The 12,080-nt window shown below is 41.6% G+C and overlaps 1 protein-coding gene across 1 annotated transcript in view; it reads left to right on the forward strand.

Moving 5' to 3' along the window:
- LOC139761992 (mitochondrial-processing peptidase subunit alpha) overlaps nt 1-12,080 on the forward strand; it is a 103,887-nt gene that overhangs the window by 12,533 nt on the left and 79,274 nt on the right. The window contains exons 2-3 of the mRNA XM_071686770.1: nt 3,264-3,487; nt 10,929-11,008. Coding sequence (XP_071542871.1) covers nt 3,264-3,487; nt 10,929-11,008 — 304 coding nt within the window. The remainder of the gene's footprint in view (nt 1-3,263; nt 3,488-10,928; nt 11,009-12,080) is intronic.

The raw sequence follows: 12,080 nt of genomic DNA on the forward strand, positions 1-12,080 counted from the left end.
TATCTCGGAAAGCAAAAATGGGTATGTGTGAAGGAATAGTGGTTCCAACAATGTTGTATGGTTGCGAGGCGTGGGCTATGGATAGAGTTGTGCGCAGGAGGATGGATGTGCTGGAAATGAGATGTTTGAGGACAATGTGTGGTGTGAGGTGGTTTGATCGAGTGAGTAACGTAAGGGTAAGAGAGATGTGTGGAAATAAAAAGAGCGTGGTTGAGAGAGCAGAAGAGGGTGTTTTGAAGTGGTTTGGGCACATGGAGAGAATGAGTGAGGAAAGATTGACCAAGAGGATATATGTGTCGGAGGTGGAGGGAACGAGGAGAAGAGGGAGACCAAATTGGAGGTGGAAAGATGGAGTGAAAAAGATTTTGTGTGATCGGGGCCTGAACATGCAGGAGGGTGAAAGGAGGGCAAGGAATAGAGTGAATTGGAGCGATGTGGTATACCGGGGTTGACGTGCTGTCAGTGGATTGAATCAAGGCATGTGAAGCGTCTGGGGTAAACTATGGAAAGCTGTGTAGGTATGTATATTTGCGTGTGTGGACGTATGTATATACATGTGTATGGGGGGGGTTGGGCCATTTCTTTCGTCTGTTTCCTTGTGCTACCTCGCAAACGCGGGAGACAGCGACAAAGTATAAAAAAAAAAAAAAAAAAAAAAAATATTTATTTATTTATATTTTGCTCTGTCGCTGTCTCCCGCGTTAGCGAGGTAGCGCAAGGAAACAGACAAAAGAATTGCCCAACCCACCCACATACACATATATATACATACACGTCCACACACGCAAATATACACACCTATACATCTCAATGTACACATATATATACACACACAGACATATACATATATACACATGTACATAATTCATTCTTTCTGCCTTTATTTATTCCCAGCGTCACCTCGCCACACATGGAATAACAACCCCCTCCCCCCACGTGTGTTCGAGATAGCGCTAGGAAAAGACAACAAAGACCCCATTTGCTCACACTCAGTCTCTAGCTGTCATGTAATAATGCACCAAAACCACAGCTCCCTTTCCACGTCCAGGCCCTACAGAACTTTCCATGGTTTACCCCAGACGCTTCACATGCCCTGGTTCAATCCATTGACAGCACGTCGACCCCGGTATACCACATAGTTCCAATTCACTCTATTCCTTGCACGCCTTTCACCCTCCTGCATGTTCAGGCCCCGATCACTCAAAATCTTTTTCACTCCATCCTTCCACCTCCAATTTGGTCTCCCACTTCTCCTCGTTCCCTCCACTCAAAATCTTTTTCACTCCATCCTTCCGCCTCCAATTTGGTCTCCCACTTCTCCTCGTTCCCTCTACCTCTGACACATATATCCTCTTGGTCAATCTTTCCTCACTCATTCTCTCCATGTGACCAAACCATTTCAAAACACCCTCTTCTGCTCTCTCAACCACACTCTTTTTATTTCCACACATCTCTCTCACCCTTACATTACTTACTCGGTCAAACCACCTCACACCACATATTGTCCTCAAGCATCTCATTTCCGGCACATCCTCCTGCGCACAACTCTATCCATAGCCCACGCCTCGCAACCATACAACATTGTTGGAACCACCATTCCTTCAAACATACCCATTTTTGCTTTCTGAGATAATGTTCTCGACTTCCACACATTCTTCAAGGCTCCCAGAATTATTGCCCTCTCCTCCACCCTATGGTTCACTTCTGCTTCCATGGTTCCATCCACAATATGTGGGCGTGAATCTTAGAGCTGTAGTATAGCAGCTCAGGAGAGATAAGTTTTGTGCTATTGGTGGTCTAGTGGTATGCTCTCCACCTACTATTGTCAGTAGCCCAGGTGTAGCTTTTAGGCTCACAGTGGTAAGACTGTTTACATTTATTCACATGTGGAGTATCCTAAGCTTAGAAGCTAGTTTACACCTGTTTTTTATACTTGAGTGCCATTTCCTGCATCAGCGAGGTAGCGCCAGGAAACAGACAAAGAATGGCGCATCCACTCATATACACATATGTATACATAGACTCCCATACATGCATATACATATACATATCAACATATACACTTATAAGTACATATACATACACATACACAGACATAAACATATATGCATATGTACATATTCATACCTGTTTGCCTTAATTCATTCTTGTCACTACCCCATCCCACAGTAAACAGCATCACTACCCCCTGCTTCAGTGAGGTAGTGCCAAGAAAACAACAAAAAAAGGCTGCATTCGTTCACACAGTCTCTAGCTGTCATGTGTAATGCATTGAAACTACAGCTCCCTGTCCACATTCAGGCCCCACAGACCTTTCCATGGTTATCCCAGACGTTTCACATACCCTGGTTCAGTCCATCGACAGCATGTCAACCCCAGTATACCACATTGTTCCAATTCACTCTATTCCTTATACGCTTCTCACCCTCCTGTATGTTCAGGTCCTGATCACTCAATATCTTTTTCACTTCATCCTTCCACCTCCAATTTGGTCTCCCGCTTCTCCTTGTTCCCTCCACCTCTGACACATATATCCTCTTTGTCAATCTTTCCTCACTCGTTCTCTCCATATGACCAAACCATTTCTACAGACCCTCCTCTGCTCTTTCAACCACACTCTTTTTATTTCCACACATCTCTCTTGCCCTTTCATTACTTACTCGATCTAACCATCTCACACCACATATTGTCCTCAAACATTTCATTTCCATTATATCCATAACCCTTGCCACGTAACCACAATATTTTTGGAACTACTGTTCCTTCAAACATACCCATTTTTGCTCTCCAAGATATCGTTTTTTCCTTCCACACATTCTTCATCGCTCCCAAAACCTTTGTCCCCTCCCCCATCCTGTGACTCACTTCTGCTACCATGATTCCATTCGCTGCCAAATCCATTCCTAGACATGTAAAACACCTCATTTCCTTCAAATTTTCTCCATTTAACTTACATTCCAATCAACTTTTCCCTAAACCCTACTGAACCTAATAACCTTGCTCTTATTCACATTTACTCTCAACTTTCTCCTTTCACACACTTTTCTAGTGTGATATTATACAATACTTTAGGGTGATTTCAGAGGTTCATTTGCAGCTGCAGTTTGGTCTTAGGCTATGTTGATACTTTATCTCTGAAATATGTTTAGAAATACAATAGTTAAAAGTTTTAGGGATATTGCATGGTCATTTTTTTATTTGAATTTATGTTGTTGCATGGAAAGTATGGTCTGTTTATTTGATCACAAGCTTTTCATTTCCAGGAGATATGCAACTCTTGTTGTGCGGTTATGTTCTGGGGAATCAGCAGGGCCACGTATTGGCCCACCTATCACCAAAGTGCCCCTGAGCAGACCAGTTCCTTGGCTTCCTCAGCCTGTATATGCAACAGCTTCAGATGTACACAGAGAGACCAAGGTTACCACCTTAGAAAATGGATTGCGAGTTGCTTCTGAGCCTAAATTTGGAAATTTTTGCACTGTTGGAGGTGATATTGATACTGTAGTGCTTTTATATTTTTCACTGAAAATTTTGCAGTCATTTGATCTTGCATGATTATCACATTTGTTTTTATTGTCTTAAGAATTACATGCAATAGGTACTCTTCAATTCCTAGCTCGGAAGAGCTAAAGCTGAGATTGCAAAGGATTTTGTTGTGATAAGGGTTATCATTTATGAATTCTTTGTTTGTCTTTTCTCATGTTTTCCGTTCTATGCCTATAACTGTTCAGCTTAGGGTGCTGAAAAATATGCAACACTGGACCCATGTAATAGTACCTTTTGAGTAAAGTTTCAAGTTCTTACTTCAGAACGAATCTGCTTCTTGCACATATTGACTTATATTTGTATGTAGCATTTATGGATCTGGAGAAGGCATATGATAGAGTTGATAGAGATGCTCTGTGGAAGGTATTAAGAATATATGGTGTGGGAGGCAAGTTGTTAGAAGCAGTGAAAAGTTTTTATCGAGGATGTAAGGCATGTGTACGTGTAGGAAGAGAGGAAAGTGATTGGTTCTCAGTGAATGTAGGTTTGCGGCAGGGGTGTGTGATGTCTCCATGGTTGTTTAATTTGTTTATGGATGGGGTTGTTAGGGAGGTAAATGCAAGAGTCTTGGAAAGAGGGGCAAGTATGAAGTCTGTTGGGGATGAGAGAGCTTGGGAAGTGAGTCAGTTGTTGTTCGCTGATGATACAGCGCTGGTGGCGGATTCATGTGAGAAACTGCAGAAGCTGGTGACGGAGTTTGGTAAAGTGTGTGGAAGAAGAAAGTTAAGAGTAAATGTGAATAAGAGCAAGGTTATTAGGTACAGTAGGGTTGAGGGTCAAGTCAATTGGGAGGTGAGTTTGAATGGAGAAAAACTGGAGGAAGTGAAGTGTTTTAGATATCTGGGAGTGGATCTGTCAGCGGATGGAACCATGGAAGCGGAAGTGGATCATAGGGTGGGGGAGGGGGCGAAAATTTTGGGAGCCTTGAAAAATGTGTGGAAGTCGAGAACATTATCCCGGAAAGCAAAAATGGGTATGTTTGAAGGAATAGTGGTTCCAACAATGTTGTATGGTTGCGAGGCGTGGGCTATGGATAGAGTTGTGCGCAGGAGGATGGATGTGCTGGAAATGAGATGTTTGAGGACAATGTGTGGTGTGAGGTGGTTTGATCGAGTAAGTAACGTAAGGGTAAGAGAGATGTGTGGAAATAAAAAGAGCGTGGTTGAGAGAGCAGAAGAGGGTGTTTTGAAATGGTTTGGGCACATGGAGAGAATGAGTGAGGAAAGATTGACCAAGAGGATATATGTGTCGGAGGTGGAGGGAACGAGGAGAAGAGGGAGACCAAATTGGAGGTGGAAAGATGGAGTGAAAAGGATTTTGTGTGATCGGGGCCTGAACATGCAGGAGGGTGAAAGGAGGGCAAGGAATAGAGTGAATTGGAGCGATGTGGTATACAGGGGTTGACGTGCTGTCAGTGGATTGAATCAAGGCATGTGAAGCGTCCGGGGTAAACCATGGAAAGCTGTGTAGGTATGTATATTTGCGTGTGTGGACGTGTGTATGTACATGTGTATGGGGAGGGTTGGGCCATTTCTTTCGTCTGTTTCCTTGCGCTACCTCGCAAACGCGGGAGACAGCGACAAAGTATGAAAAAAAAAAAAAAAAAAATGAAATTGGTCCTAATAACACTGCAGTCTGTACATCTTACTCCAGAGAGTTCCGTAAGGATGTGGGTGAGTTATGTGTATGCCAGTATCCCACATGAGGTTGAGGCAAGGGAAAAGAGACAGCAGTGTGGGCCTGAAAAAGGGTACATAAAGGCTACAGTGCTGGCTCACTCTGCTGCAACCACTATCCCCCAAGACCAGGTGATACTTCCCTGGTTTGTGGTTATCTGCCACCTAATGCTACTACTACTACTACTACTACTACAGAATAGCAACTTCAGTGGGTGCCACCCGTATGTTTCAACAGGAGTGCCACAGGTAGGAAAAGTAAAATGTGGAGAAGTTAGGAAATTTTGAGCTGGACCAAGGAAAAAAGAAATTGTAAAGAGAAGTCAGGAAAAACTATCTTTAGTTAAGAAGAATTGGTTTGTTAGCAGGAAGACTGAACAGAAGAGTTAAAAATCAGTATGTTGATTTTCTGTGTTTACTAACATTAAAAGCCTTGTCGCAGGCAGAAGATAAAGTACATGAGCTAATTCAGGTACTGTCACTCCCATTATGCCTTAGTTTATGGCGGGCAGGTTTGAAAACTGCTTTTATGCAACAATGTCCCTCAAATTAGCATCAGTACAGTTTCTCATAGGTCTTGGAGTATTGACAAATTAGTTTGACATAATACTATAGAATTAACACGACAAAGTTTTCTCTTTTTTAAGTTGTGCTAAAAAAATGCCTAGCATAGGAGCATGACTTGGAGTTCCATTCCTTTGATGACTTCAAGACAGTCCCTTATAGTCTTATGTTTTGATAAGTATCATATCAGAAAAGCACTGGTATTTCCATTTCATTGCTAATTGTAATTTGTATTTCAAAAGTAAAGTGATGGGAAAACATGGACAGGTGCACAGATAGGTTCATCCTGTGTGAAAAGAATATTGAACTAGGAAGTTTGGTCAAGAAGACCCTTGGATCTCATGCATTTGGAGGATACACAAGATCAAAGAAAAACTTTGGTTGAGAAGCAAACAAGAATATCACCCACTTAATAGCCATTGGCCTGGTATTAGTGGAGGCATGATGCTTTGTGATGTTTCAGCTTTACATCACATTAAAATCACTCTTGAACAGGATGGAGTCACTGCTTCTACCACAGAGGAAGAGTCCACTGCAAACCGGTTAGTTGTACACCCTGCAAAAAATGATCCTATATTTTTGTGGTGGACAATATGAGACAACAAACAAAGGATTGAGACAAATGCTCTGGGATCTTGCCTCACATTGGATGCCCAGTTTTCCGTATGTATATTTCTTAGTTTGCATAAAACACGATTTTGCACATTGCTGACAGTGGAAAGCAAGGAAAATATAGATGAGATAAAAATTTTGGAAGAAAGTTATGTAAAAGGTTTCAGGATGATAAGAAACTCAACTGGGAGGAGGTGAAAAGGGAAAGAGGTGGACGTAAGAGTGGAAATGTTGATGTGAGATTTAAGGAAGAGGACTTGCTGAATTAAAAGTGGAAGTGAAAGGAAGATGAAAAGAGTATTTTGAAGAACTGATGAATGAGGGAGAAAGGGAAGCAGCAGTTGTTACATGCATGGGTATGGAGGAGGGAAGGAAGAGGATACAAGTGCGGAGGCCTATAGCAAGAGGGAGGTAAGAAGGGCAATAATGATGCTGAAGGTAGGAAAGGCATCTGTAGTGGATGGGATTGCAGCTGTAATGCTGAAGTATGGAGGAAAAAGTGTGATAGAATGGATGCATCTTATATGTGATTTAGCATTGAAACACAGAGTGTTGTGCCTGAGGATTGGGTTAAAGCTATTGTTGTTCCTTTTTTCAAAGGAAAAGGAGCAAAAGATGTATGTAGCAATTATAGGGGAATAATTCTGTAAAGTATACCAAGAAAAGTGTATGCAAGAATATTAATTGACAGAGTGATGGAAGTGACTGAATGTAGAATAAGTGAAGAGCAAGGGGGTTTTAGGAAAGGTAGGTAATGTTTATCAGAGTTTTGTTGTAAAAGTATTTAGTAAAAGGTGAGAAGTTGTGTGCAGCTTTTATGGATCTGGAGAAAGTGTATGACAGAGTTGAGTTGCTTTGTGGGATGTGCTAAGGATGTATGGTATAGGGGGACAACTGTTGGATGGTAAAAGCCTTCTATAGAGAAGCAAATATATGTGTAAGAGTGGATGGAGAACTGAGTGAAAGTTTTGGGATACATGTAAGTATGAGGCAGGGCTGTGTGCTGTCACCATGGCTTTTTAATATGTATATGGATGGAGTGATAAGAGAGAGAAAGGAAAACTAGGGAAAAGGGGTGCAGAGATGGAGTGTGACGGCGAGATATGGTGGCTAGTGGTAAGCCTGTTTGCAGATGATACTGTGCTGGTTGCAAAGAGTGAAGAGAAGTTGCAGAAGGTTATAAGAATGTTTTATGACATGTGTAAGTGTAGGAGATTGAAGGTAAATGCAATAAAAGTAAAGTAATGGTTTTTGAAAGGAGATGGAGTGAAAATATAGATTTTGTAAAACCATTTAGATTGAAAGAAGAAAGTGTACTAAATTGTGCCGTGGATATGGGAGGAAAAAGGTTGGAATAAGTGAGGGAATTTAAGTATCTGGGAGCTGTCTTGGCTGAGTTTGGTGATATGGAAGGAGAGATAAGGGAGAGAGCAGTACAGGGTAGAAGAGTCATTGGGTTCTTTGATAGATTAATGAAAGGTAGAGGTGTAAGTATGGAAGTGAAGAGAGGATTAAGGGACAGCATAGTCCTCCTATCCCTGACCTATAGAGCCGAAACATGGACGTGAAATGAGGCACAGAGGTCAAGAATCCAGGCTGTGGAAATGAGCTATTTGAGAATAGCACGTGGTGTGACTAGATTGAATGAAGAAAGAAATGAAAGGGAGTATGAGAGATGTGGTATGGCAAGCAATGCAAAAGGAATGAATTGTGGAGTGGTAGAATGGGTCAGCCATATTGCTTTGAGGTGGTTTGTGCTTGTGGAAAGAATGCAAGACTGGAAGTTTACAAAGAGAGTGTATGATAGTACAATTAAGGGCGTTAGTGTGAGTGGAAGACACGTGATATGAGCAAATAGGGTGGAGGAATACTGGAGGGAGAGAAACAGAGGAAGAATGCATTGAATGGTGTATGCAAGAGAGGCATGTAAGGACAGTGATAAGTGGAGACTCTTTTGCCATAGCAGCCCCATGATGGGAGTTCATGTTGTGAACTGGTGTCAGAAATATAAATGATAGTAATTATGCATCTGATTTATTTTTTTATCTCGAGTAATTACTATTTAGAGCAGCCACCATAATTATAAGAAATTTATCTTGCATCCATGCTACTAACCCCATTGAAACCACAGCAGTAGTAGTGTTAATTTTGAAGTCATTGTTCTTCTGTAAAGATAATTTATGTGTTGGATGTACCTCTATCAATGCAGGCAAGAGCACAAGGACAGTTATCAGGGGCATCAGAGGTCCATGATAAAATATCTTCCTTTATTTCAAAAGATGCTGTTATGAAAGCAGAGATTGTTAGGGAATGTGAATTAGGTATGGGTCATTACTCTTGCACATCCTGCAGCAACATGGTATTCAGAGGATGTTTCCAGACTCTCTAATTACCAAGAGGTTTGCCTGTGGAAAAACAGTGTGCATATATAGTGAAATATGGACTGGCTCTTTATTTTTACAAGAAAGTGCTTGATATTGATTCTGAGCCAGAATATTTTTTTGTTTGTATCTTTTACAAATGGATTTGTATGTAGCATTTATGGATCTGGAGAAGGCATATGATAGAGTTGATAGAGATGCCCCGTGGAAGGTATGAAGAATATATGGTGTGGGAGGCAAGTTGTTAGAAGCAGTGAAAAGTTTTTATCGAGGATGTAAGGCATGTGTACGTGTAGGAAGAGAGGAAAGTGATTGGTTCTCAGTAAATGTAGGTTTTCGGCAGGGGTGTGTGATGTCTCCATGGTTGTTTAATTTGTTTATGGATAGGGTTGTTAGGGAGGTGAATGGAAGAGTCTTGGAAAGAGGGGCAAGTGTGAAGTCTGTTGGGGATGAGAGAGCTTGGGAAGTGAGTCAGTTGTTGTTCGCTGATGATACAGTGCTGGTGGCTGATTCATGTGAGAAACTGCAGAAGCTGGTGACTGAGTTTGGTAAAGTGTGTGAAAGAAGAAAGTTAAGAGTAAATGTGAATAAGAGCAAGGTTATTAGGTACAGTAGGGTTGAGGGTCAAGTCAATTGGGAGGTAAGTTTGAATGGAGAAAAACTGGAGGAAGTAAAGTGTTTTAGATATCTGGGAGTGGATCTGGCAGCGGATGGAACCATGGAAGTGGAAGTGGATCATAGGGTGAGGGAGGGGGCGAAAATCCTGGGAGCCTTGAAGAATGTGTGGAAGTCGAGAACATTATCTTGGAAAGCAAAAATGGGTATGTTTGAAGGAATAGTGGTTCCAACAATGTTGTATGGTTGCGAGGCGTGGGCTATGGATAGACTTGTGCGCAGAAGGATGGATGTGCTGGAAATGAGATGTTTGAGGACAATGTGTGGTGTGAGGTGGTTTGATTGAGTAAGTAACGTAAGGGTAAGAGAGATGTGTGGAAATAAAAAGAGCGTGGTTGAGAGAGCAGAAGAGGGTGTTTTGAAATGGTTTGGGCACATGGAGAGAATGAGTGAGGAAAGATTGACCAAGAGGATATATGTGTCGGAGGTGGAGGGAACGAGGAGAAGTGGGAGACCAAATTGGAGGTGGAAAGATGGAATGAAAAAGATTTTGTGTGATCGGGGCCTGAACATGCAGGAGGGTGAAAGGAGGGCAAGGAATAGAGTGAATTGGATCGATGTGGTATACCGGGGTTGATGTGCTGTCAGTGGATTGAATCAGGGCATGTGAAGTGTTTGGGGTAAACCATGGAAAGCTGTGTAGGTATGTATATTTGCGTGTGTGGACGTATGTATATACATGTGTATGGGGGTGGGTTGGGCCATTTCTTTCGTCTGTTTCCTTGCGCTACCTCGCAAACGCGGGGGACAGCGACAAAGCAAAAAGAAAAAAAAAATCTTTTATAAGTCCTCCAACAAAGTCCTTGGGAAACGGTAGGTAGACCTGTAACTGAGGTACTGGGATGATGAAATGACATAGGTAGCGATACAATATTTTGACTCGTTCTTTGATCGTACTCAAGCTGAAGCTCCATGTGTCAGGTTTTTGAAAGGACTAGCACTCCTCAATCAGGCCGACATTGCTCAAATGTCAATGGATGGGCCTTGAACAAATCGTAAGTTTTATCAGGAGTTTGTCAAGATCTGAGATGAGCAGGATCTAGATATTCCTAAGCTGCTGCTTTTTGGTTGCTGCAGCCTACATGTCATTGATGAAGCATAAGCCGCAGGGTGGAACACAGTTGTCCTTCATCGATACCTCTGTTATCTTTTACTTGTTGCTTCTGCTTAAGTGAAAGACTGTCAAAATAACTGGCAATACACAATTTCCATGCAATTTCTGTTGAACAAGATGGATGGAAGATGTGAGAGGGAGGGAAGACTGTGGAAAGGGACTCAGGAGGTGAAGGCAAAGAAACCATCACAAACTTGACCATGGGCATGGAATGAGAAAGGAGGAGCAAAAAGTGAAAGAACAACAAAATTACTTGATATCCAGAAGGGACTTTGGTTGGATTTTTATGTTTTGCAAGAGTTGATGTGTTTGTGCTGAATTATACACCACTGTTTTTACACAATTTTTTTCTCTTTACAGTTGTTATTGACAGTGGAAGCAGGTATGAAGTTGCATATCCAAGTGGAATCTCTCATTTTCTTGAAAAGTTGTCATTTGGGGTAAGGATGAATGAAGATAACAGGTGTTAAAGGAGAAAAGAGCTAACGCTACTTCAGTAAATAAGTAGCAGTACAATTAGTTGTTTTGAAGTGTGTAATTGATAGTTCTACAGAATGTGATTGCTTTAGGAGGAATTTTTAAAGCAAAACTGTGTAGAGATGATTATTGAAATTGCTGGAAATGAAGTGATAAACAGTTTAGGAATATGTGGATTTTAGAAGGATGTAGGACTCAAGAATGGAAGAATATCTTTATTTGTTTATATGTCTGTATCATCATTACCTCCATTTACAATATCCTATGGTTGATCAGGTCCACATATCTCAGAAATTGCTCATGCACATCCTCAGCTTATTTACAGTGTGTTAAGTAAAACTTAGACTTCATGCTTATATTATATTACATTATACTTTGTTGCTGTCTCCTGTGTTAGCAAGGTAGCACCAGGAAACAGACAAAAGAAGGGCCTAACCCACCCACATACACATGTATATACATACACACCCACACATGCACATATATACGTACCTATACATTTCAACATATTCATACATATATATACACAGACTTATACATATATACACATGTACATATTCATACTTGCTGCCTTCATCCGTTCCTGTCGCCACCCTGCCACACATGAAATGGCACCCCCTATCCCCCCCGCACGTATGTGAGGTAGCGCTAGGAAAAGACAACAAGGCCGTATTCGTTCACACTCAGTCTCTAGCTGTCATGTGTAATGCACTGAAGCCACAGCTCCCTGTCCACATCTAGTTCCCACAAAACTTTTCATGGTTTACCCCACACATGTCCTAGTTCAATCCATTGACAGCACGTTGACCCCAGTATACGACATCATTCCAATTCACTCTGTTCCTTGCACGCCTTTCACCCTTCTATATGTTCTGGCCCCAATTGCTCAAAATCTTTTTCACTCCATCTTTCCACCTCCAATTTGGTCTATCACTTCTCTACGTTCCCTCCACCTCTGACACATCTATCCTCTTTGTCAGTCTTTCCTCACTCATTCTATCCATGTGACCAAACCATTTCAATACACCCTCATCT

Source organism: Panulirus ornatus, chromosome 42 (assembly GCF_036320965.1).
Source record: "Panulirus ornatus isolate Po-2019 chromosome 42, ASM3632096v1, whole genome shotgun sequence".
NCBI classification, from domain to species: domain Eukaryota; kingdom Metazoa; phylum Arthropoda; class Malacostraca; order Decapoda; family Palinuridae; genus Panulirus; species Panulirus ornatus.